The sequence below is a fragment of the Tauraco erythrolophus genome, chromosome 8 (genome assembly GCF_009769465.1).
Source record: "Tauraco erythrolophus isolate bTauEry1 chromosome 8, bTauEry1.pri, whole genome shotgun sequence".
Lineage (NCBI taxonomy): Eukaryota > Metazoa > Chordata > Aves > Musophagiformes > Musophagidae > Tauraco > Tauraco erythrolophus.
In genome coordinates, this window is record NC_141472.1 from 42,535,025 (window position 1) to 42,561,096 (window position 26,072).

Below are 26,072 nucleotides of genomic sequence, written 5' to 3' on the forward strand. Positions count from 1 at the left end.
CAAGCAACAGTACTGACAAGTTGTATCTGTTTTTAAAATGACCACGTAAGAATAAGGTTTGAGGGTTTTTGCAGTTAAGAGACATTAATTGCAAAATTAACTGCTTCCAATCTGAGCATAACTATTATTACAAGTGGTTGTTCTGCTTGTCTTGTTTCTCCTTGTTCATATCATGTTCTCTTTAATTGTTACTTAAGCCATAAGTATCTTTTGTCCTTCTTAGGTTGCTTTAAAACATAAATACTAGAAGGTCATGTTTTTAAAACAAACAAAACCCCCAAACAAACCAAAACTGAAACCCAAGTTTCCAGTGCAAGCCCTACTAAGTCATCATTCTAGTTGAGCTCACCAAACTGAGTACAGTGTAGAAAAAAGAGTAAGAGCTCATGTCAATGTGGAAGGAAAAAAAACGCACCCAACTTGCCATAAAGACATGTTTTTGAGGAAATAACCTGCTAAAATCCTTGGATGTGAGGCTGGAGAGCTGAAGACCTTTTGAAGTTTGTTCTTAGCTCCCGTGACACCTAGTGGCTGCTGAGTTCGGTGCAAATCCCTTCGCTTGGCTCTGGTGCAGGACGCTGTGTTCCTCGTCCCCAGTGGTGTAGCTGGGCTCTGTTACTGGAGTTAGTTTCAGTCGGATGGTTATTGATAAGCAATAATTTGGGGTAGATTTAAACACTTTTTCAAAACTCCGCTGGCTTTTACTTGTCATTGAGAATGTTGCAAGTGAAGTAATTTTCTTCTAAATTAAAAAGCTTTGAAGTTTTAAATAGCATTTGTGTTCAAGTGAAGAGTTTAGTATTGGTGGAGTCGCTTACCGCAGAGGGTTTATGTTAGCAAAATCTTAAATAGAAAAATATCATCTCAAAATATAAACTGGGAAACATGAAACAAATTGGATTGTTTCTTTTGAACATATTTGAGCAGTTCAGAAAATAAGTGCTTGCCATAGAAAACTCAGATTTCAGAAAATAATTGGAATACGATTTCCAATTACAGTAAATGGAGTGTACTGCAAAGCAAGGAACCTCTGAGGTAGTCATATGGCTTGAAAGCTTTCAGTTTGTTTATTAATAAATATCTGGAAAGACCATCAGAGGTAAAGTTCTGGGCTTTTAAATATTTCGACTAAGTTTTGCATTACGTGTCTGAAATAGTCTGCAGATGCTGCATGTTGAGAGGCTTTGGAAGATAAGCAGTCATGTCTTTAAGACGTGACTAGAGGAAAGGTTAATTATTTTTTAAAAACTTTTTGTTTTTCACAAACAGCATCCTCATCATTCATCTCTAAAAGAGGATGTGTCAGATGTTGTACGTCAAAAGAAGAAGTATCTAAAGAAACCTAAAGTAGAGTGTGCAGTACCTGCTCAACAGCCCTCTGCTGAGCCCTTGCCTGCTCTCAACAAGAGTGATATTAAGCAGTATGACTTCCACAGTTCAGATGAAGATGAGTTCCCGCAGGTAATACTCGGTACAAAACTTCAGCGTGCAGAGGTTAGAAGATTCAGTTGGCCAGTCTAGCTTGGAACGGAGAGTAACTCTGTTGGACAGGGGATGTGTATATATAAAAGATGGTTGCATAAACTGTGAGTTTGTTTTCATCCTCTCAGCTATGCTTCAGAGAAGCTTGATTTTAATATATAAACATGGCAGTTCATATTATATAAATATAAGTTTGTATACTAAATAAATAAAATTGCCTTATCTAAACATGACAGTTGAAGAATGACTTTGCTCTCTGTTCCAGGTACCCTCACCAGTATCTGAAGCAGAAGAAGAAAATGATCCTGATGGACCTTGTGCTTTCAGGAGAAGAGCAGGATGCCAGTATTATGCTGTAAGACTCTCTGCTGTTGGATTTAGAGTGGTGGTGCTTGTCACTTTTTTTAGTTTAGATTGGCGTAGTGCGAATGTAATAGTTCTTCTCTTCCCACTTTCACTGTGAAAGCTTTGATTTGGTGAATCCAAAGACAGTCATTTTCCATCTTTGCAAGAATTATTCTCATTGTACTATTCCTCTGTCATTACCTGAAGGTAACATAATGTGTTGTCTGTAGACCAATTCAGCCACTGCTAAGAAGGGAGATTTTTTTTTTGTCCCCTTCAGTTTTCTAGCGCGTCCTTTCTTCCCAGCTTGTAGAGCTCATTAGAGTTAGATACCAGTTGTCCCAGTTCTCAGACCTGCTGAGAGATCCTACCAGGGCTGCTATTGAAGCAGAGGGGTTTATCTACTGAGGACTTTTTTCATGTAGTTAAGTAAAAATTTGCTTTTGAAATCAGTGCAAACTATTGAAAAACACTAGGTTGCTATTGCAGGATTCTGTAGAGGACAGAGACTAATTATAGATTTCCTGTCATCATCTCAGAACCGCTGACAGTGACATTTTTTACCAAGCATGTGCTTATAGATGGGGAGCTTTAGACTCCAGAGGACCAAGAAAGGCAACACAACACTATAATGGGTCTGGTGGTTTTTCCTTGCTTGTTTCCCATGGGAAGAATGAAGCTACGTGACAAAATAGTTGTGTAGCCTTCAAAGCCACTTACAGAGAAGTCATTTAGTCACTAGGTGGGTTGTTTCAGAAGCCCACACATCCCTCGGAATACTCAAATTATAGATGGGCATCTCCCACGAGTTGTAGTGAAAGTTCTTCGCGCAGGTCAGGTGTGTGCTGGCACCCGCTCCTGTCCCTGCCTTGCAGCGTCCTCCTGTGTGGTGGTCACTTCCAGAATACCACAGACAGCTTCATCTTTCCAAGAACATGTCTTTATTTTTAATTGCTGTGCTCCTTTTAGAGATGTATTAGTGGGTTACTCAAGATATACTTGTCTCTGCCACTGGCTGTGTTGTGTGGCCTCTTAACTTGTTCGTTCAGTTTGGGTGAGGTTTTTTACCTGTTGATTGCTATCTAGTCACCTTTTCGAGGGTTCTGAAGCTGAAGCTTCTCTCTCACTTAGAATTTGTCCTACTTTTTTTTCCTTAGCCTGTGAGTTAACTCCTTTGCCAAAAGAAATTGAGATGACTGAAAACTTGTGTTTTCATTATTTTTTGTTACTTTTCCCTTGCTGTTTAGAAGCGGGTTATTTAACAGCTGTCATGTTGGCCTTTTAGAATTTTTTTTTTTAACTACTGAAGCCATTTGAGTTTTGGTTAAATCTTAACATAAATTGATTGAATTTACAGCACTACTGTTGCTGTAGGTTTAGCCTGGTCACAAAAATTGATTACTTTAATGAATATTTATTAACTTGTCACCTAAGACATTTCAGACAGCACACAGCGTTTCTGCTTGTAAAAATTACGCGGTTTTGAGTTAATAACAGCAACGAAGATATTCATGGAGTAATAAAAATGCCCTAAGGTAAGTTGATACGGCAAATACAGTCAAGATCCAGTATTTGAATGCTGTGTATTGGAACAAAGGCCATTCAGACCAATGTCTGTTACCTTCGGCGGTGTGTTTCATGAGTAAAACTACTCTGCAGATTTAGGAATCCCTTTTGAAGTTACCTGTGCGCTTAGGTTGCGGGCTCTCCGAGTTGGGAGTTGTCACTTTGCACAGCTGGCGGCTCAATGGGATCCTCGGTAAAGAAACAGCCCTTCTTGGTGTTTCCTTTGTCACAACAAGTGCTAAAAGTATTCTGTAGCATGAGACCTGGCACTGGAGTTATCCCTACAGTGTTGAGGTGTTTCTATCAATTATTTTTCATGAACTCATTTTTACAGACAAAAGCTTTTATGCTATAGCAGGATCAGACAAATTTTTGAGAAGGATAGGCCTTCAGCTGACTACAAAACATAGTCAAGATGCAGCCTTGCCTGCAGGAAGCCCTTTGGCTTCAAAGAGCCTGAAGCTCAGAGACTGTAAGAAGAAAAAAGTGGCTCCCAGTGTTTTATATCTTGTTATGCATCACCAAAAGAGCCGTTACCAGACAGGGGGCACTGAGCCGGATGGACCTGTGTCCGAGTAGGACGGTTTTATGTGCTGCTTGGTAGAGTGAATGATTTCTGGCTTGTTTTGTGTTTTGGTTGTGGTGTCTAATTTATGACTAATCAAAGAGGATTTTCTGTTTCATGAATTCATGTATTTTTTTTTTAGAGAATCTTCCAAGTTCTTTTATGATCTGAGCATATTAATCAAGTGATAGTTCTGTGGGCTTTTTCAGCATTTTCTGTGCTGTGGCCTGTGCGTGCTAATCACTTTGTAGTAACCTAACCAAAGTATATGCTCTAAATGAGTGCAAAATTACCTTTTCTTTTTTCTTTCTAGCCTCGTTTGGACCAAACTAATTCTTCGTATGAAAACTCCGAATTGGCAGAATTGGACAAACTGAGGTTCAGGCATTGCCTTACAACCCTTACAATTCCAAGAAGATGTATAGGATTTGCAAGAAGACGAATTGGCAGGGGTGGAAGGTACAGTCGCGTTATTGTTACTTGTCATTCTCCTTGAAAGTATTAGAAAGAGAAAGTATTAGAAAGGGTGAAAGTATTAGAAAGAGAGTTAAAATAACGTCTCTTTTCATCCTCTTTAATCAGGGTTATAATGGACCGAATATCCACAGAACATGATCCTGTCTTGAGACAAATTGACCCAGAAATGCTGAACAGTTTTTCAAGCTCTTCCCAGCCTTTAGACTTTTCTTCTAATTTTTCACGGACCAATGCTTCCAGTAAACATTGTGCAAACAGACTGTCCCTTTCTGAAATACTCAGCAATATCAGATCATGTCGACTGCAGTGTTTTCAGCCAAGGCTACTAAATCTACAGGACAGTGATAGCGAAGAATGTACCTCAAGGAAACCAGGGCAGACTGTGAATAATAAAAGAGTCTCTGCAGCATCTGTAGCTTTATTGAACACCAGCAAGAACGGCATATCAGGTAGGCATGGATTTGAATTCTTCTGAAACTTAAAATACTGAATTCCAGTGGTTTTACTTGTGACTGGACTGGTAACGTCTTCAGCAGTGACACGTACCTAAACCAAAGAGTCAAGCTAATTATTTTGTATTTCTTAGAATAGACAGAAGTTTTCCACAAATGTTCCTCTTCCTCCTGATGTTAGTGTGGTTTCAAGAGAGTCTTGATAAAGTGCTGGACTTCAGCATGCATTATCCAAAGGAGGGATTCTGCACGTATTTAAGCCATTTCTTACTGGTCAGCTTTATGACCGGATAGCTCCAGAGGAGCACCACAGCCACTCACCCATTTGGGGGGGGGGGGGGGAGCGTGTTGGAAATTTCTTGTGATATCTTCACAAGAATATAAAATATACGCAACGGTTTTGATCTTTGTACACCCTTTGTTAGCAATTTGGGTATAGAAGCAGTAAAGTTGGAACAAAAGCCACCAAAAGGAAAAACTGCTTTCAGCTTACGTTAGCAGTCTTTCATCACTTGCTTCATGTTTATTGGGAGTTGTAATTGTTTAAGTTTTAACATTGTGACTGCTTTATAATTGTGAAAGGACATGTGATTCCTTAAAAAGCCGAACAATTTGAGAGATGCTAAGAGAGATCTGTACCAAGTATCAACAAGCATCTGAGTATTTTCCTACTCTATTGTGTATATACAGAATTAGGTATTGTAAAACAGGATAATTAGATAATATATTAGGCTGTTTCTAAATTCCATAATTAACTTTATGTGGATGTGGAATGGTCAGTGTCTTTTCAAGTCAGTTGCAGGATTGGGTATTTAATTTTCAGTAACATACCTTTAGAATTCATGTGTAGAAATTAAATTTTTTGAAGACGGAAGCGGTTTTCTCTGTTACGGTTTTAAAAGGCTGAGCATGAACTTATTGAGTAACGTCAGTGTAGTACTGACATAAGCACTGAATATTTAATTGCAATGTAGTCATTGTAACCTTTGTGGTGTTCTCTCTCTCGTGAAAAGATTTGCACAAGAATGTTTTTCTGCTGCATGACGAGAGCAGACATAATGTGCTGTGATCATATTTTGCATAATTATTTTTTTTTTTGTAAGGAACTTGAAGGGCTGGAGAGTTGCACCTGTAGCAGAAAGGGGCAGTTTTGTATGATGGGATTATTGATAAGCGTCAAGGGATGTCTTGTGAAAGCAAATGCAGAAAATAGAAAGGAGTGCTATTTGTCAGAGTTAGGGATGTGAAACATGGACTGTAAGCTGTAAGGAACAACGAAGAATTTGCTGGTAGCTCTTTATTGTAACGAGAGCAAGTAATGCTGCAAGATTTCTGTTTGCATGAGTAAAGTATGATGGCACCAAGGTAAGGAATGTTGCTTAAAAAGATAGAGGTTAAGTTGATTATTTTTTCCGTATAAGTTTTCATGATAATATAATAAATAGCAATCAATTATTTAAGGATTAGCTAGATGTAAAACTTTGAGGCTTCAAATTCTGCTCTGGTGACTTCCCTCTCTTTCCCGAGGGTGGAGTCTACGTAAAAACCTAGGAGACTATTCTGGGATGGAAGCTTATAGATCTGATTTTCATAGTATATGAAGAAATGGGAAAAGGAAAGTTGAAGAGATTTGTGAAATCTCCATACCTGGCTTTAGTATAAATGAAGATTGCAGCAGTGGAAGAGAATCCCGGTGGCTAGAGGGAAGATGGCACAGAGTAAGAAAACAAAATGGAGAAGAGTGTTTAGGCAGTGTATTCGGGGAAGGGGGCCTGTGTTTTGGTAGGGAGCTGTGTATATGTAAGTAAAAAATGTCAGCCCTTCCCCATTCAGGTAATAACATCAGCAAGAACAAAAAACCCCAAATAGCGGGTGCTACGTGGCAAATTAATGACAGACTTGATACATACATGCGGACTAGCACTCATGTGCTGCAGGATTTGTACTGTTTGGGAGGGAGAACCAAAGGAAAGGATAGAGAAATCTTCATGATGGGAGAGACTACAGAGAAATGTCTACAAAAATGCATAAAACCGAATCTGATGCATCTAAGGCACTTTGTAGAGCAATAGTGATGAACTTCTGTTATATAATCGTAGAAACAATCTGAAGGATACGTTTAGATGAGCACAGAGATCACTCAGTAGTCAAAGTACATCATGCAGGGAAATTTATGGTTATAAAGACCTTTTTCTTTCCAGATGTAAATTACAAAGCAGGTCCCGTAACTCTGGTAAAATACCAGATGCATTAGACAACAGAAGTTGTCACCAAATAACTGAGCCAGCAGCAGCACTGCGGTTAGATGTTCTCCTTAGTAAATAGTGAGTAAATTTTAGAAGGACGAGTCAAAGGCTGGTTGTGCATTGAGTGAGCACAGGTACTATCACTGCGTTTACTACAGTAATTACATTTGGGAGATGGTTGGTAAAATCAGTTGATTTTATAGTGCACTTACCTGTGGTAAGCATAAAGCTACCTCTGGAGGAAACAGTGACAGTAGTTAAACTGATTTTTCTTGTTTGTTTGTTTTTTTTTCTTTTAGTTTAGAGACGACTTGGAGTTGCTTGCTTTGGTTCACAAGAATACTTAAAGTTCCCTCTGCATTATGTTTTTCACTCGTGTTAATAAAGCAACTCTTACTCCGGTATTTCCTCAGATGCTACACGTTGTACACGCAGAAAGAAAGAAAGACTTATCTTAAAATGTGTGACTGGTCTTTACTTGAACGTGCCTCGTCAGTGTATGAATAAAGAACCACGTTTCAAGCTAAATTATTCTCTTGCTCATGTTGTAAGAACCACAAATGGGAAAACTGAGCTTGAGGAAGACAGAGTTACTGAAACAATCTGATCCCTTTGATCAGTTGTGTCAGCTTTTTGTGGTCTTACACACTATACCTGAAAAAGTAAGCTGGTCTCTTTGCCAGTGACCCCTCCAGAAGAATTGTCTGTTTAATCCAAAATGAGATCGACCGATGAGCTAGGGATACAGCGGATCACCAGGAGAGATGATGGAGGAAGGAAGTGAACAGGAATTTGTAGATGGTACTACTTCCAACAACTAAGTAACAACCTGCTTGCTGAATTCCTAGAGCGCAACTCAGCTGATTTTGGGGACTGAAGTAAGAAGTAGGCATTAGGCAAAATCTGCAGCAGTTTGCAGTGCCATCAGTGCGTGGCATTCGGCTTCCAGTCTGCTCCAGCTGCCCGTCCTAGTGACCTGCTCAAAGAGTTACCTGGTTAGTTACCACAACGCTAGGTGCAAGAGACAGCTGCAGATGATGGCATTATGCTTATTTGAAGACTTTTGCTTGTGGAACAACCTTTTACCTTTTAGAGGTTTGGGTTTTTTTCCAGAATTAAATACCATGCAGGAGTAATTAATGAAATGCCACTTTTGGGGCAGCCTGAAAGACGATTTTTGATTAAAACCTTCAAATCCTAAGAGAAGTGACATAATAATCCAAACCAAAACTGTGGAGAAGAGGAGCCCGGAAGGCTTGATTTCACATTGATGTTTTACCCTGTTCTGTTGTTGTATTTCAGTACAGTCAGGCTGTGGTAAATAGAAAATCCTGATTATCAACAGTGGATGGTAAAATTGTGCTAAATAGAATCTTTGATCAGAAGTCTAGAACACTTGCACTTAACTTGCACTGGCACCTTACGGCTACCTGGGGATGTTGTAGAGGTTTGCTGTTTTTCTCCAGGACCCTTCAGTTGTTCAATTGGGCAGAAGCCAAAGAGGTGGTGAACTGAGTGGAATTCAAACGTATAAAGGCAGAGTAAGCACGCACTGTGTTACTGCAGTCGTCTTCCCCGTGCTGTGGTTGTTTCGTGGCTTTATGGTCTGTCAAACCGAGAAAGAAGGGAGACTGAAATCACAGAATTGATGTGTAGGCTGAATTAATGATCCTCTGATACAGAGGCTGCTTTCTGTATTATGTCTTTGCAGTCCATAGCAGAATGAAGTGTTGAGCCTAGATGAATTCCAATGTGCTGCAGACAAATAATAGCTAATTACAGCTAAATGCAATTTGGATATTTCTTTGTACCATAGAAACTTGTTCTAAAACATTTTTTGTAAAACAAAAGACACGTTCTGGAATTTATTACCTCAGAACTTAAAAATAGAAATACATATATGTGTAATGTTCCGTAATGCTGTTCTTGGCTCTGCTGCCTTTAGTAATGCAGCACGTTTTGGGAGGCTGTTGTGAGGGAACTTAGCAGGTTTAGCTGACTGAACGTCGAGTTCAATGCTCGTAGTAATAGAATCTTCAAGAGGAACAAAGTACAGCTAAATATGAAATAAATTTGATTTTAGAATATGTTGGAAATGATAATAAAATCTCAAGTCTAGTAGGAGTAACTGTATACGTCAGTGGATTAAGTGACTTCCTAACATGGACAAAACCTGTTTTAATAATGTAGCAGTAGAGAAGTTGTTTCAGTACTAATTTCTAAACAGTCACAGTCTTAACTTCTGGTATTTATTCAGCAAGGAATTTCAGGCCAACTGTGAGTATTACAACTAGTAAACAAAAGAGCCAGACCCTGAAAGATGGATCAGTTCATATTTTAATGTTAAGTCAGTGTCTCTTGGTAAGATATTCCTGCAGAATCCAGGTGTTGGAGAGGAATGACAGCTTCAGTCTTTGAGAAATATAGTTCAGAATGAACTGCTGAAATGTCATTAATGGGAATCTTTGAAAAATGGATTCTGTTTTTCCTTCCTCCTAGAGACAACTTAGTTCTCAGGTTAGCATCGACTGCACAAAACTCATGTTTTAACATGAACCACTTGCCAGTATTTTCAGTTTATCAAGTATGCAGTTTTTCAGGGAGAAAATATTGAGAACAGCTTTTCTGACTTCACCATTCCCTTCACTGGTTCACAGTATGATATGACTGGGGTTGCATTAATCTGGTTCTCATAAATAAACAAAGGTATTATGTCACACTCAAACTCTTACTCCATTTCTAAAAAAATTAATTTGTGGAGAAAATCCTGTTCAGGTGTAACTTAAGCATTTCCTTCAGGTAAAAAAAAAAAAAGTGTGAAATAGAAGATCAAACAGGATTTGCTAAATAAACAGAGCTTTGTGGTATTTACTCAGCTTTGGACCTGGAGATCAGCTCTGTCGTGGTGTATTAGCTCGTAGTCCTTTGAAGTGAGGGTTGGTAGGGAACTGATGTCCTGGTTTCCACTAGAACAGTTAGTTTTCTTCTCAGTAGCTAGGATAGAGCTGTGTTTTGGGTTTAGTACAGGATTTGTTATGAGAAGAATGTTGACAGCGCACTGATGTTTGTGGTTGGTGCTGAGACATCAAGGACCTTTCAGCTTCCCGTGTTCTGTCAGTGCGCAGGAGCACAACAGGCTGGGAGAGCACGGCCAGGACAAAGGGCCCGCAACTCCTAGTTCAGGATTTGAATTTAGATTTAGGATTGAGGCCCAAACTGGCCGATGGAATATTCCATATCATGCAATGTCATGTCTGGTATACAAGCAAGGCTGGGTCAGGGGGCTCGCTCTCTTTGGAGCTCTCACTCTCCCAGGATGGCAGTTTCAGGATCTCTGTCTTTTGGGATCGCTAGTCGGGTCTGCTCTGGGCATTGGTCAGTGGGTGGTGAGCAACAGCACTGTGCATCACTCGTTTGTATATATTATTATAATTTTTATTAATGTTTTTATCATTATCACTTTTAATTTTACTTTATTTCAATTATTAAATTGTTCTTACCTCAACTCGCGAGTCTCTTTCCTTTTTCCCCTTCGACTCTCTCTGCGTTCCCGGGGGTGCGGGAGGGCGAGTGAGCGGCTGCGTGGAGTTGAGCTGCCAGCTGAGTCAAACCACGACAACTCTACAGACTATTTAAACCTGTTAATTCTGGTTGTGCTGTTGGAGTAGGTGTTCTCAAATGCCAGACACATTCTTCCTCTACGGGGTTCGTTCTGGTGTCGCAGAAAAAGGCTATAATAAGGGCTGTAGGCAGGAGTGGTGCAGGAATAAACAGAGAAGACACCCAGCTCAGCCCAGTGTACTACTTCCTCAGCCATGATATGTAGGACATGCTTGTTTTCTGAAAACCAGGAAAATAATTTCTTTAAGCCTTTGCTTAAAGCTGCTGGAGAGAAAACCACCAAAGACAGAAACTGCTTAAAAGCAGCAAAAGCTCTGAATTCTTCGGTTACAAATTGACTCTGCTAAAAGAACACGCCAAACCCATTTAGCAGACCTCTCATTACATAAGAATAGATGGGGATCTTTGCACGTCTAACACCGTGTCTGTTGTCTGCAACCACTCTTTACCCAACAGGGTGCACTTTTGCATGTTAGATGTATTGGTTTTGTGCAGGCCTGTTTAACACTGGCTTCGCTTTCTTTTCTGTAGTAACAGGGGGTATCACAGAGGAACAGTTTCAGACACACCAACAGCAGTTAGTTCAAATGCAGAGGCAACAGCTCGCTCAGCTTCAGCAGAAACAGCAATCTCAGCATTCCTCGCAACAGACGCACCCGAAAGCACAGGTAATGCACCTCAACTGTTGGCATATGCTGATCTCTTCCTTTTTGCTTACCGTATGTCATCTCGTTTATAAGCCAAATATAACATCTGAGCAAATACATCGAATTTCAGAATGAATGTAGAATGGGTTTTGGTCAAGATGCTTTTCCAGTTCGCTGTGTAGCACCTGGAAGGCAACTTACCCTGTAGCTAGTACAAATAACTTTCATTTTTTTATGTGGAATGTGATAATATTTGAATTTTCAACATTAAAACCTGTTGGGTTTGTTGGTATTGTTTAGAAGTTGTGTATCATGTCTGCATTTTAAAAGGTGAGTAAGAGACGTCATATTTTAATGCTTGGCCGTATCCACAGAGTTGGTCAGTGTAGAATAGCCAGTGCTCTGTCAAGTCGTACTGTTTTCACTGGTTTTATGCTCCTTTGGGTAAGTGCTCTGAAGAGACTTCTTTATTGAAACTTCTTTATGAAGTAATGTTTTCTGTTATGAACAGATGTTCTGCGAGTAGCTTCGGAGAGGAAAAAGGCCATTTTGCATATTTAATTAGATTCCTTTCCCCATTGCCGGTGTTACTACTTCTGTCTGCTAAAAGAATCACATTTTTCCTCTGCAATGCCTTGCAAGGGAAGAATGTTTTTTCTGTCGAGCTTAGTTTTATGTGGGTTTTTTACCTAGAAAATATAAAAGCTGTTACTGTTGTCTATTACTTAGAAAATAAGGAAAAACTTGTTTTACTTGGAGCATATTAGATCTAATTGTCAGTCCTGTTCGTCCTTTCCCCTCAGTGTTTTCCGCTTTGATTAATCAGGGGTTCTGTATTGGCGGTTACTGGTTACACTTAGAAAAGTGTAAATACACAATACCAGAATATTTAAATAGAAGGAAGGAATTTTGCATTTTTAAAACACTCTTGAATGTCTATGGAAAGTCACTTTCTGTAGTTAACCTAAATTGAAATTGCAGGTTGATACATTCACCCGTTTCAGGTGTCTTGGCAGTGCTTGCCTTTCTTTCAGAGAAACCGGGCTAACAGAAGGATGTGTACTTCCAGAGTGCTGTGGCACAAACTGCTCCATGAGAATGAATCTACCATAAATACTGAAAATTGCTTAGACTTCCTGTTGCAGTGTATTTGCTGCCTGGAGACAGAGGAGAGAAGGAAACTTAAGGCATAGTTGTTTGCTTAGAGGAAACTTCTCAAACACAGAATCATGGAATGGTTTGGGTTGGAAGGGACCTCAAAGACCATCTAGTTCCAACCCCCCTGCCATGGGCAGGGACACCCTCCACTACACCAGGTTGCTCAAAGCCCCATCCAACCTGGTCTTGAACACTTCCAGGGGTGGGGCATCCACATCCAATGCCCAGCTTCTCTGGGCAACCTGTTCCAGTGCCTCACCACCCTCAGAGTGAAAAATTTCTTCCTTAGATCTAATCTAAATCCCCCCTCTTTCAGTTTAAAGCCATTGCCCCTTGTTCTGTCACTACACGCCTGTGTCCAAAGCCCCTCTCCAGCTTTCCATGTAGCCCCTTTAGGTGCTGGAAGGCTGCTGGAAGGTTTCCCCGGAGCCTTCTCTTCTCCAGGCTGGACAACACGTTGTGCAAGTGATCTGTTGTGCTAAGAACTGCATGTGCCATTGACTGAATTGGGCAGGACCTACTCAACAGTCATTTGGACGCTAATTTTCAGCTTTTCATCAGACTTGTGACATGGAAGTGTTTAATGTTACGTGCATTAGGTTACATTTAGAAGATGTATTTATTTATTTATTTGCTGGTAATGTTGCATTACAGCAATCCTAACGTATTTCCTTTTGTTCTTGGATAATTCTAAAGAAAAAAAAAATATTTATCTTTTTTTTGTTCCCCCAGGGCTCCAGCACCTCTGACTGTATGTCAAAAACACTCGATTCCGCCAGCGCCCACTTTGCTGCGTCCGCAGTGGTTAGTGCGCCTGCTCCTGGTCGCAGCGAGGTAACGAAGGAACAAAACACAAGCCACAACAATATTAACGGTGTTGTCCAGCCTTCAGGTGATGATTTCTTACAACTCGTGGTCTAGTGTGAGCTGAGAATGTCAACTGCTCTTGTTTCTGATTTCTAAAATGCCATTTAATAAGCAAAAAAAAAAAAAAATCAAGCGTGTGAGTTGTGATAGTTTTAAATATTTTCTTCAAAATACTGTTGTGCGATGGCATGTAGGTTAGTGTGGTAATAAAGCTACCAAATACTCTTCTACATTGGAGGAGCATTGTTTCTGTTTTCTTTTTTAGGTTTTTATCTTTTAATAATCTGTTATGATAAAAAGTGTAAGTGACAGCATTTTTAGAGCGGTGTGATTGTGTAATTAAAATCCATTGCTTAAAACAGTGTTAGATACTTGGAGAAGAAAACAGAAAAGCTGCTGCTACGTTATTTGGTCATTATCTCACTTGCCTGTTAAGACAAAAACCTACTAATCAACTACTGCTTGCAGTGCTTCTAACGTTACTGAAGGTTTCAGATGTGACTGCACTCAGGATTCCCCCCAAATTCGGGCACAAGTGTAGACATTGGCATTCTCTGCCTTTCCCCTGCCCCTCTCCTGACGCCCCGCTGCCAGAGGGCAGTAATGCCAGTCAGGCCGGTGCAGCAGCTGTGTTGCTGAGACACAAGTGGTGTTGGGAATTTGACTGCCAGAAGAAATACAAGGCTTTGAGTAATTTGGTTTTTTAACAGCTAATGATGTGATTAGTTTTATAGACCTTCTGCCAGGCTGGGTTAATGACAGTACGAAATTAATAGAGGGGAGAAAACCCACAACTGAATAAAATCAATATGCTGGGACAGTTCCAGGAAAGAGAGACATCTATGTGTAATTCTCTACAATCATGTCTGAGAGGGTAATGTTTTGAGGGGTAGTGTACATGCCGATACGTGGTACACAGCTTTAGGATCAAGGAAAACCATTGCAAAGACTGTGCAGACAAAGCTAGACTTCTGTTACTGTTCTAAAGCTGTAAGTGGCAACAATGTAAAATAGCTGTTCCTACTTAGGGTAGGAAGATTTGTAAATGAGGAAACATCAGCTGAAATCAAATTTTTTTTCAGGAATAGGAATCTAGGGGAAAACCTATCTAGTTCCCCGGTGATGAAAATCAGAACAGTGAATGGGTTGGATGCCAAGATGAAATTTGAGAACCTCTGGCTTGAATATACTCTGTGAAACCTGGAATTTCCCACAATCAAGAGTGCAAACGGACCAGTGCAGCATAATCTGAAAGGAGTTTTCCCCTTGTTTAGTCTCAGAGCCCTAGTTTTGCTGCCTTGAGGGAGCCTGGTCCCCAGAACCTCTTTATGTTGCCCGCAGAACAAGGCAGGAGGTGGTTTGAAACGTCAGAACTTGGCTCCGCAGTGGGTCTCTGAGGCTGTCCAGCTGAGGTGTTCCCTATTCGGTTTCCTTTTATGGGGAATGCTGCCCCATTAATTTACGACACCTAAACTAAGGTGTACAAAGTTGGGCAATGTTAAAGTTCTTTGTCATACAGTAACTTCTTTCACTTTCTGATGTTCTTGTGAATGAAAAAAACCATAAAGTATTTTTAATGTTAACTAGAAATATTTCTTAAATTTTACATTTTGTGAATCTTTAAAAAACAGATTCTTGCCCAATTCCAGTGACACGTTTACTTAAACCGTTACTCTTGAGGTTAATCTTTTGGCTTTGAATATAAGGAATGGCACGTTTTTAATTAGCAACATTTGTTTTGTGACAGGAACCTCTAGAACTTTGTACTCCACCAACATGGCTTTATCATCCAGCCCAGGGATTTCAGCTGTACAGCTTGTAAGGACAGTCGGCCACACCACCACAAACCACTTAATCCCAGCATTGTGTACAAGCAGCCCTCAGACGCTTCCCATGAACAATTCTTGCCTGACGAACGCCGTGCACCTCAACAACGTCAGCGTTGTTTCTCCAGTCAATGTGCATATCAATACACGGACTTCAGCACCGTCGCCAACAGCCTTAAAACTCGCCACAGTTGCTGCCAGTATGGACAGGGTGCCAAAGGTAACTCCTAGCAGTGCCATCAGCAGTATAGCAAGGTAAGTGCGTTGTAAGTTATGTTTGTGCTACATCAGTGTCTCTGTGGATGTGCCCAGCTCTGCACTAGAGCACTAAAAAGTGTTGCTTCCAACTCTGAGAGACTCCTCACAAAAACATCCAGCTGTGGCATCTTCGGCGTGGCCGTGACACACCATAAGAGCTGATGCAATACTGTCTTTTTGCAGATGAACCCCCGAATAGTTGGCACTGATTTTAGGCACCAGTAGTTTTGGTAGACTTTCTTTGTGTTTAAAGTGGCTTCATGTCAGCTGTTTTCCCTTGTCCCTTCTCGTGTAGCGCTTTCAGGTAGATTTTGTCAAACTCTCCACACCTTTGTGTACCTGTGTTGTAAGATGCAGGCTGGCACATACCTATTTTACATATACGTGGATATAAGTGTTAGATATTGATGTAAAATAAACCCAGATATAAAATAAACCCTTTTTACAAGGGCATGTAGTGACAGGACAAGGGGCAATGGCTTTAAACTGGAAAAGGGCAGATTTAGATTAGATCTAAGGAAGAAATTTTTCATTCAGAGGGTGGTGAGGCACTGGCACAGGTTGCCCAGAGAAGTTGTGGCTGCCCCATCCCTGGAAGTGTTCAAGGCCGGGTTGGATGAGGCTTTGGGCAAGCTGGTGTAGTGGAGGGTGTCCCTGCCCATGGCAGGGGGGCTGGAACTGGATGATCTTTGAGGTCCCTTCCAACCCAAACCATTCCATGATTCTATATGTGCCAGCCTGCATCTTAAGTGTAAAGACAGATACTTACTCTCATGGAATGGCAACAGTATTATTTCAGGATACTTACGTAGTTTCACTGCATAAAAGATGTTTCACAGGAGTGACAGGAGCTTTCAGTTGACTACGTTTTCTGAAAATGACAGTATTTGGGCTTGGTTTTAAGTCTCTGCTGGATTGTAGGATGTCTAAAAAAAAAAATCACGTTTGTTTATGAATTAGAAAAGTGGAAAATGGATATTAGCAAATGTAGCTTACTGATTCTTTCGTGGTGCTTCTGGAGAGATCAAATCAACAGTGGGTTTTGAGATGGAAAATCGTATGTATAATTTAGTCACTGCATAGATTGAGAAAAAAGTATTTTAAAATTAGCCATTGTGCCTTACAGCATACTTTCGGGTCATTAATGCATTTAGTTCTTATTTCCCTCAAGCCAGAAGGGCATCTCCAGTCATGTCAGCAAGCACCCTGAAAAGAACTGACCTTGGCTGAATAGATCTTAGACTTCTCTACAGACAATGATAATAAATTAGGAAAAAAAAAAAGATTTCTTGCCCTAGTGCTAAAGCGGAATTGGGGTGGAAGGGGAAAATGATGCGAGAACAATGTTTTGCTCACTAACAGAAGAATTGGTAATGGATACTGAGTCGTCATGGTGTGTCTTGCTTCTTCAGGAGACTCTGTAGTGCTCTTATCCGTAACTTGGGCTGGTAGTTTCCAGTTAAATGCAGTAACCGTGTGGAAGGGGCTGCACTGTTGGTGGGCTAAAGGCAGTTCTTAGATTAAAACTAAATGCTGGCATTTGTTTCTAGTGCATGTGTGAAGGTTTCACCCTGGTCCAGGCAACAGCTGCGTAAAGCACATAGTGTGTGTAAGAAACTGTTAAAACTGTGTAAGGAAACAGCCCTGTTCCGCCTGTAACTACGGAATGTTTCTGTGATTGCAGAGAGAACCACGAACCAGAACGACTGGGTTTGAATGGCATAGCAGAGACAACAGTAGCCATGGAAGTGACATAACCTCAAACCAGTGTCTCAACCTGTGCCCGTGGCGTAGTCGTTGATATTCCAACCGAATGCAAAACAGCACTCTGTGGATCACAGAGCCCTAAAACGGACCTAACGGACTATCGTTATATCGTGGGTTAAGTCGATATATAATGTACATTTTGTAAAATTGGGAAAATCACTACCTTGTAAAATAGTTTATTTGTATCATCAATATTATTTCTGTTACTTGAATAGTAGATATTCATCATCATGCTTTTGCACTTGAATTTGCAACTGAATGGATTAAAAAATAATTCTTTAATGGGATCATGAGCATGAAATGGGATCCTGCATCACTTGTTTTAACTATTTATTTTGCCATGTTTACATTTTGTATCTTGTACAAATAAATCCAACTTTGTGTCTAAAAAAAAAAGTTAAAGATTCATAGCTAGGAAACAAAATTCTTGTAATTTTTTTCTAAAGAAAATGTAAAGTTTTCACTTGGTTCATTTTGTTTCACAATTTGACTAGATGGACTTTTTGGTAAATACTTTAGTGGCATTTCACTGTCAAATATGAAGTTCAAGGCAAAATAGTATTTTCTATTACTGTGCAGGGGAAAGGGATGGATCGATACATGCAAATTTAATGTAGTAACTCACTTTTCCATATATTTTGAATGTATATTTCTATTTATAATACCAGTTTATAAAAAATAATTACACAGGAAAAAAAACTGACTAAGAAAATTATGCATCTAGCACATATAAAATTGTGCAGATCTGAGAAAATTTTCAACTGATTACATTTTATCTGAAGACTGCGTATTTTAACCGGCTTTAAAACTGTAACACACCACATAAAGGATATTTTACCAGGTATGTATTGCATTATATATCATTGCAATAATTAATTATTGGATGTCTAGATATCGAGCCATCCCAGGTGGTGGGGGGGAGGGAGGGTTGTGGCAAGATTGTCTTTTCAATTTTGGAGAGTTTTCCTGTGGCTACAAGGCAAGTAACGGGTTGGAAAAAGTCTGACTGTAAGCGTTGGACACCTTGGTAGTGTAGTGTTTTAGTGACTTTTTTTATACGGTTCTTGTAAATTAGATACGTGTAGTGGTGTTTCAGAATGTTTGTTTATGCACTAGTTCAGACAACTTTCCCTGTTACTTGTTCTTGATAAGTGAAAACTGCAGGGAAATAAAAATACATATCAAAACATGGCCATGTTGCATATGTGTTTCTTTTGCAATGTGCAAGCAACAGACATGTAAATTTGCAAGGCTCTTAGTCGCCTTTGGATGATTTTGACCTTTTTCCCCAAAGGTTTCAGGTCGTGTGATTCTTTCTGGTGCTTACGGTGTGTGGTAGGGGAAGGATGGGCTGGTGGTGGGGACCTGAGACCTGGGAATAACCAGGATGAGACAGTTTTTGTTCTGCCAAAGAAACTGCAGGTCTTACTTGGGGTGAATCATGTGGATTTTTTGCTGTTTGGTTCTCCACCTGTAATTTGGATAATGTTTCTGTATTTCTTGTAAATCATGGAATCATTGAGGTTGGAAGGGACCTTGGGACGTTGTCTAGTTCAGCCCCTCCCTGCCAAAGACAATCAAGATAGGATTTGCCTGTCTGTCGTGCAGTCAGTGTATTTTTCCTCGTGGCTGTTTATATAAAGGGCTGTTTTTAATGTAAGTTGTGTTTAAACATGTTTTGTTTTACGTTCTGTAGGGTAAAAGTTCTGACAGGTAAAAACACTTGCAGATCTTTAAATACTGGGAACTTGTCAGGAGCTCAGGTGTCTAAAACGAACTCTTTTTTGCTTAATGGCTGCTTTGTTTTCCATTCACTGTGAAGTCCCCAAGGAGAGATGATAATAGATGGGACCTGTTGAGAAGGGTCAGAAGAACCCAAGACAGTGTCACTGCAGCAGGAGCAGGTGTCAGCACAGGGGAGGCACCTGAGCAACCCATTGTTCATGGCTCCTTCTGCCTCGTGCCTTTGGTGGAACTGCTGCTTCCTGAGAAACTGTTCTTTTTCCTGTATGTGGTTGTGGAAAGCGTTCAACACTGACCCACACAGCATCCTTGTCTCTAAACTGGAAAGACACAGATTTGACAGATGGACCACTTGGTGGATAAGGAATTGGCTGGATGGTTGCACTCAAAGAGTTGTGGTCAACAGTTCAATGTCCAAGTGGAGGCCAATGACGAGTGGTGTTCCTGAGCGGTCAGTACTGGGACCAGTGCTATTTAACATCTTTGTTGGTGACATGGACAGTGGGATTGATTGCAGCACCCTCAGCAAGTTTGCAGATGACACCAAGCTGTGTGGTGTTGTGGACACGCTGGAGGGAAGGGATGCCATCCAGAGGGACCTTGACAGGCTGGAGAGGTGGGCCTGTGAGAACCTCATGAAGTTCAACAAGGCCAAGTGCAAGGTCCTGCACCTGGGTCAGGGCAATCCCAAGCACAAGGACAGGCTGGGTGGAGAATGGATCAAGAGCAGCCCTGACGAAAAGGACTTGGGAGTGCTGGTGGATGAGAAGCTCAACATGAGCTGGCAATGTGTGCTGGCAGCCCAGAAAGCCAACCGTATCCTGGGCTGTATCAAAAGAATTGTGGGCAGCAGGTCGAGAGGGGATTCTACCCCTCTGCTCTGCTCTCTTGAGACCCCACCTGGAATACTGTGTTCAGCTCTGGAGTCCCCAACACAAGGACATGGAGCTGCTGGAGCGGGTCCAGAGGAGGCCACGAAGATGATCCGAGGGCTGGAGCACCTCTGCTCTGGAGACAGGCTGAGAGAGTTGGGGCTGTTCAGCCTGGAGAAGAGAAGGCTCCGGGGTGATCTTATTGCAGCCTTCCAGTGCCTAAAGGGGCTACAGGAAAGCTGGAGAGGGATATTGGACAAGGGTGTGTAGTGACAGGACAAGGGGCAATGGCTTTAAACTGAAAGAGGGGAGATTTAGATTAGAGATAAGGAAGAAATTCTTCCCTCTGAGGGTGATGAGACGCTGGAACAGGTTGCCCTGAGAAGCTGTGGCTGCCCCATCCCTGGAAGTGTTCCAGGCCAGGTTGGATGAGGCTTTGAGCAACCTGGTGTAGTGGAGGGTGTCCCTGCCCATGGCAGGGGGGTTGGAACTGGATGATCTTTGAGGTCCCTTCCAACCCAAACCATTCTATGATTCTGTGATCTTTTCGCGTATGTTTTAAGGTTTTCTGTAAACTGGGTTCATTTCTGGGAATGACTATGATCTATGTAGTCTGAAGTATGAATGAATTTTTTTGAAAGCAGAATTGTTACATAACCTGAGTCTGAAAAAGAAAAAAGTTATTTTCCTCAATACATAAAACTAACATTGCCTCTCTAACATACTACCAAGACCTTTGTGAGGTTTAATGAAAATTCAGTCCACAGAAGAAATGACTTCACAAGTTGTTCGCTTAGCAAGACTTCTCACTACAAATAGATCACTTTCCTGGGAAATGGGACCAAAAACGTCTCTAAGGTTGTTGTGTATCTGTGCCTTGGTATAGTCTAATCCTCATCTAATTACTTAAAAAATCCTTTAGCTGGAGCTTCTAACTTTTAGTAGATTCTGGAAAAATGTGAGGCGGAGAAAAAGGTTTCAGGAGCTCCAAAGGGTGTAATGGTAAGTGTGCCATATGTTGAATGAGTTTCATTTAAAGGATTAGTATTTACTGTAAAGCAGAGCTGCAGTAGTGATCTTAAGAATTTCTAGCATTGAATTGTGTGCTGCAAGTGCAATAAGTGATTAATAATATTATAATCCATAGAAACCTTCATTAAACAAAATTACACACATAAAAGGGAGTATTGTTAACAGCTTTCTACTTGCTGCTGGTACTGGTGTGCAGCAGGGGTACCAACGACTGAGTTGTTCTTGTGCACTGTTTTAAAAGTGTGAGGACATGACATTCTTTTCTACTTCCCTTACTTGAACATCAGGATTTGAATAGTGATTTCTGGTTTATTACGGATTGGGGAATGTTGTTCAGGTAAGATTTTTGAATATCGTTTATCTACAGCAATTTGTATTGCACTTTAAGTGCAGAGTTTTCCCTTAAATGTCAGATACTAGAAAACGATGGACCTTTTTCTAATAAGGTTTATCGAATTTATTTAATCTCTAGATCAACTGGAGCTGTATGCATTTAATTGTAGGCATCTTGTTTCTAATTCTGCTATACTTGTCCTCCCCTTTCCAAACAGCATCTAAACAACATCCCATTTTATTTGCAGAGCTGTCCCTTTTCCTTAATCCTCTGCACGGACTGTGTGCATGGGTTTCTCCGAGACGGCAGTTACTGCAGCCGTCTGCGGTTTTCCTGAGGCTCTGACTTTGAGACCCTTTTTCCTTCCCTGATAGTTCGTTTTCCTCCGACTCCTTTGTGGAGAGTAACAGAAATGTTTCCTATTTTCTTATTGCAGTAGCTGATTTTTTGAAGCAGAATCTTCAGACAGTGGTATCATGCTCACAGCCTTCCTCTCCATTTCCAGTACACGCAGGAAGAACTGCGCAGACCTTCAGAATGAAATGTCGTGGTAGAAACCCACATCTTCATACTGGAAAGCTCTGAAGGCTACAGCAAACTAAACGCTTTTTTTATACAGGATTATCATCTCAGCAGACTTCCTGGATCTGACTTCAAAGAAACGGTTTCAAATCTCACTTCCCTATTTTTCCTGCTTTTAGGTTTTGCAATATTGAGACTTATTCTTAGAAAGATGGAGAGTAACCTTCATAAATTAAAGCACGTCTTCACAACAAACTGCTGCTTGAGAAAGAAGAAAAAAAAAAGAGAGCCGTGTGTGTAAGAGGGAGGGGAAATGTCTCCTGTGCAGCAGTGGACCCAGGCAACAGGAGCTGGGTTAGCTGTTCAGATCCAAGTGTTACATTGGAACAGAGGCACACGGTGAGAATGGTTTTTCTTCTGATCCAACCAGGTGACGATGTGGAAAACACGAGGTGTGGGCATTCCAGTCTGTGAGCCAAGGCGGCCCTGGGCCAGCTGAATCTCCCTGGAAAACGTTCTAGAGCAGTTAAGGTGGAGACGGGTGTGTTGGCGTGTAGAACCAACTGTGGAACCGCTTGTGCCCGGAAAGCGCCCCGGAGCAGGCAGCTGCTTGGAAGGGGATTTACTGGGAAAAGAACAGGCAGTTTTAGGATAAGGGCGGCGTTACCTGAAGCCATGGCAGATCCACAGTGAGGGCTGTTGTGCTTCCCAGCACATCCTACAGTAACTGGGTTATCTGGAGTGTTTCATTCTGGGAAGCCTGTTGCGTGAGGTCACGTTCCAGGTAGCCTACAAGAAATGAAGTAGCCTCCACCTAGTTGTAGGTGCCTGAAGATGTTTCACAGCAGCATTTCTCTTGTAGGCCAGTGATAACGTGAGAATGGCCTGTGTATGAAATGGGAATGTATCTACAAAGCTTTAGTTAAATGGCCAGAAGGAGAATGTAATGCTGCACTTCAGAGAGAACGTAATACTGGTTTCATTTCTATTCAGTGAGAAAGTCCACTGGCCAAGAACAGAAGTTAGTGTATCTCAAAATGCAGAGTAATATTTTCTCTGTGTGCGCTTTGGATTTTTGTTAATAGTGTAATCTCAAAAAATGAATGAAGAAAACCCGTGCAAGCTACATTTTTACGATTAATTTAACCCTATTTAGTCACCCTAAGTAAGTATTGCTACCCAGTAACTACAGTTTAAAGGAAAAAAAGTATAGTTGGAATAGGACTGAAATCTGGAAACTGAAAGGGAATAACTGTGGAGCAACTGAACTGCCTCCTGAACATGGGCTTTGTCCCCTCTTTTCTCTGAATACCAGCATCACTGTCCCATTCCTGCTCCGGATGCAGCAGTGGTGAAAGCGGTGGTCCCTGTACCAACTGCGAAAATCATGGAGTGTGACCCAGCGTCCCTCTCCAGCTTCAGGGCAAGTGGATGTGCAGGCGTGAAGAGACGTGATGGCCCAAAATTCCCTGTGCAGAAAATCTGACAGAGGTCTCGAGCCCTATCGGTGTGCCAGAACAGCCTTTCTCCTATACCCCAGTACACTGCTGCTTTTTTTTTTTTTTCCCCAAGTTAGAATTGTTTCTGTGACAAGAACGGGGAAAATCTGTTTAGTCCAATCTGGCTTCAATCGATTACATACTGATTTAACTCCTAATACAAATGTAATTACACAGGGAGGATAATGTAGAAAGATTCTACATTCTTCCCAACACACAAGGACATGGAGCTGCTGGAGCGGGTCCAGAGGAGGCCATGAAGATGATCCGAGGGCTGGAGCACCTCTGCTATGGAGACAGGCTGAGAGAGTTGGGGCTGTTCAGCCTGGAGAAGAGAAGGCTCCGGGGTGATCTTATTGCAGCCTTCCAGTGCCTAAAGGGGGCCTACAGGAAAGCTGGAGAGGGACTTTTTACAAGGGCGTGTAGTGATAGGACAAGGGGCAATGGCTTTGAACTGAAAGAGGGGAGATTTAGATTGGATATAAGGAAGAAATTTTTCACTCAGAGGGTGGTGAGGCACTGGCACAGGTTGCCCAGAGAAGCTGTAGCTGCCCCATCCCTGGAAGTGTTCAAGGCCAGGTTGGATGGGGCTTTGGGCAACCCCGTGTAGTAGAGGGTGTCCCTGCCCATGGCAGGGGGGGTGGAACTAGATGGTCTTGAAGGTCCCTTGCAACCCAAACCATTCTGTGATTCTATAAGATCAATTAGAGAGCAAGGGGTGAAAGAAGGAGGGGGGCAATTAATTAATTAATTAAGGCTATACTGTAGGAGATAACTATAAGAGAAAATTTGTAACAACACATACATCAGCCTAAATCCTTTGGTCTGACAGGAGTAGGCAAACACTTCCTTAGAGTTCTGACAAATACAATGGAAAGACTCTGACGTATCGTGTTCTGGCAAGACCTTCTCTATTCGGGAACGTCCATAAAAATAAACCAGTACCGTGCCTGTCAGCTGTGGCGCTCTCCTGAGGATGGCAGAAAGGAGTTAATGGGGCAGAGGGCGATCAGCTGGCCAAGGCTAGGCACAACTAATAGTTACTCTTTCGAAACCTCAGTGGCCATTTGGACTGACTCTTGCCAGAGGTGGGAGCTGCTGCAGCCAGCTGTGCTGCAGCCCCGTGCACCCCGACCTCCCCTCGGGCACCAGGGGCTGGTGGCAGCCTGGTGCTCGCTTTCCCGCTGCCGCCATTCCTGCTCCACTGGCTCTTCCTCAATTAATGGTGTTTCACTGAACCCTGCCCTGGGGACGAAACGATTCCTGAAATAACACCGGCCCCCATCTTCCTGAGGATGATGTGAGCAGACTAGGCACCGCGGGTTTGAACCGACAGCTGTGCAAGTGGCACCAGAAGATGGCATCATCTGCCTGTAATGCTGTTTAACTCTTTCTGCATCTTCCTGCGTAAAGGAGGGGGGTTTGACAATGGACATACCCTCCCTCGCAACGAAATTTGGTGTGGAGGCATTGTGTTTTGGGGTTGTGTGGTTTTTAGTGGGTTCTTTGGTTAGGATTTTTATGATTGCTTTATAACTTCCTATGGTTAAGCAAAACAATTTATTTTTTTCCCCCAAGTTACAATCCTTTCATTTGGGTTATTTATTGAGTAACCCAAATGAAAGGATTGTAACTTGGAAAAATATTTTGAGCATTGACTAATCAACTAAAACATTTTGCTGACTTATACAAAGTGGTAAAAATCTATGTATTTATTTTTAGTAAACCCATTTTTTATAGGTGAGTTAACGTGATTTATGTGACTATGCATCATGTGAATAATTTATATGAAGATTGAGATTTATGTGCATACTTAACATACTTTATATATTTAAAGTAAGCATATATTGAAGTGTTTTGCAAATCAGAAACAGTGGCTGCCCTTAAACTCCCTGTTAGCATAGCCCAACCATTTTCTGATGAAGGATCTTTTGATGATCCTATCATCTTTTGATGATCCTACTCTATTTCCAAATCCAGCCTTTCTGTGGAAGTGTGAGAACGGAAGCCCTGTGGCCCCTGATCACCAAAGAAATCATTACTTGTCTGATGAAAGGAAATGTTGCTTCTGGGATAATCATCCTGGGTGACCAAGAGTGTCAGTTATGCAGATCCTGTACATTTTACTATTGAATTTTTCCTTTTCCTGGACAAACAGGCTTGTACTCCATTCTCTCCTGAACTAGAGATACGTCTCCTTGCCTTCGGTGATGCATGGGTATGCAGATTAAGTTGTTTCTGTATCTCAGTTCCTTCTAGCTGCCTTCTCAGCACTCTTTAGCTCATTTTGTTGCCTATTCTTCAGTCTTTGGCTTCCTTTATTTGTTTGGTTTTTATTCCTGTTAAACACACTGTATGTTCTGGCTTTGTAAACATTTCCCCTGATGCACTCCTAACAGCGTCTTCTGGTGTCTATGGGACATTAACTATCCTTGACACTTAAAAATGCTTTTTGTCTTGGGGATCCCAGTCCTTTTGGCACCTCCTGCAAGAAATCCGTTACCCACAGACATATCTCAGCACTGATGACACAAGCATATCATCAAATTTCATCTCGATGGCCATCGCTGAGACACCAGGATCAATGGAATCTACATTAAAGTCACTTCCTGCTGATAAGTTACGCCCCGTGCCAGTACTGGTGTCTGCTCCCTGCACTGAATTGTTAAAGACAGCAGAAATTCAGTGTTTGTCTCCTGAAGCTTTTTCCTAACTCCAAAGCTCATTCCTGAGTCCCAGAAGTAATGAAAGGAAGAAATGTTATCTTGGCTCTCTGGATAGGAAATTGTTTTT

At 41.4% G+C, this 26,072-nt stretch overlaps 1 protein-coding gene across 2 annotated transcripts in view; it reads left to right on the forward strand.

Annotated features, from left to right (window-relative positions):
• Positions 1-18,208, forward strand: part of EPC2 (enhancer of polycomb 2) — a 50,260-nt gene extending 32,052 nt beyond the window's left edge. The window contains exons 7-14 of one of the 2 annotated variants that reach the window (XM_086615342.1): positions 1,270-1,461; positions 1,748-1,837; positions 4,272-4,417; positions 4,541-4,884; positions 11,286-11,422; positions 13,292-13,451; positions 15,174-15,507; positions 17,195-18,208. In XM_086615342.1, the coding sequence (XP_086471468.1) occupies positions 1,270-1,461; positions 1,748-1,837; positions 4,272-4,417; positions 4,541-4,884; positions 11,286-11,422; positions 13,292-13,451; positions 15,174-15,507; positions 17,195-17,267 (1,476 nt within the window). In that variant the 3' untranslated portion in view covers positions 17,268-18,208. The remainder of the gene's footprint in view (positions 1-1,269; positions 1,462-1,747; positions 1,838-4,271; positions 4,418-4,540; positions 4,885-11,285; positions 11,423-13,291; positions 13,452-15,173; positions 15,508-17,194) is intronic. The other variant, XM_086615343.1, reaches the window with a different exon arrangement.
• Positions 18,209-26,072: the final 7,864 nt, after the last annotated feature.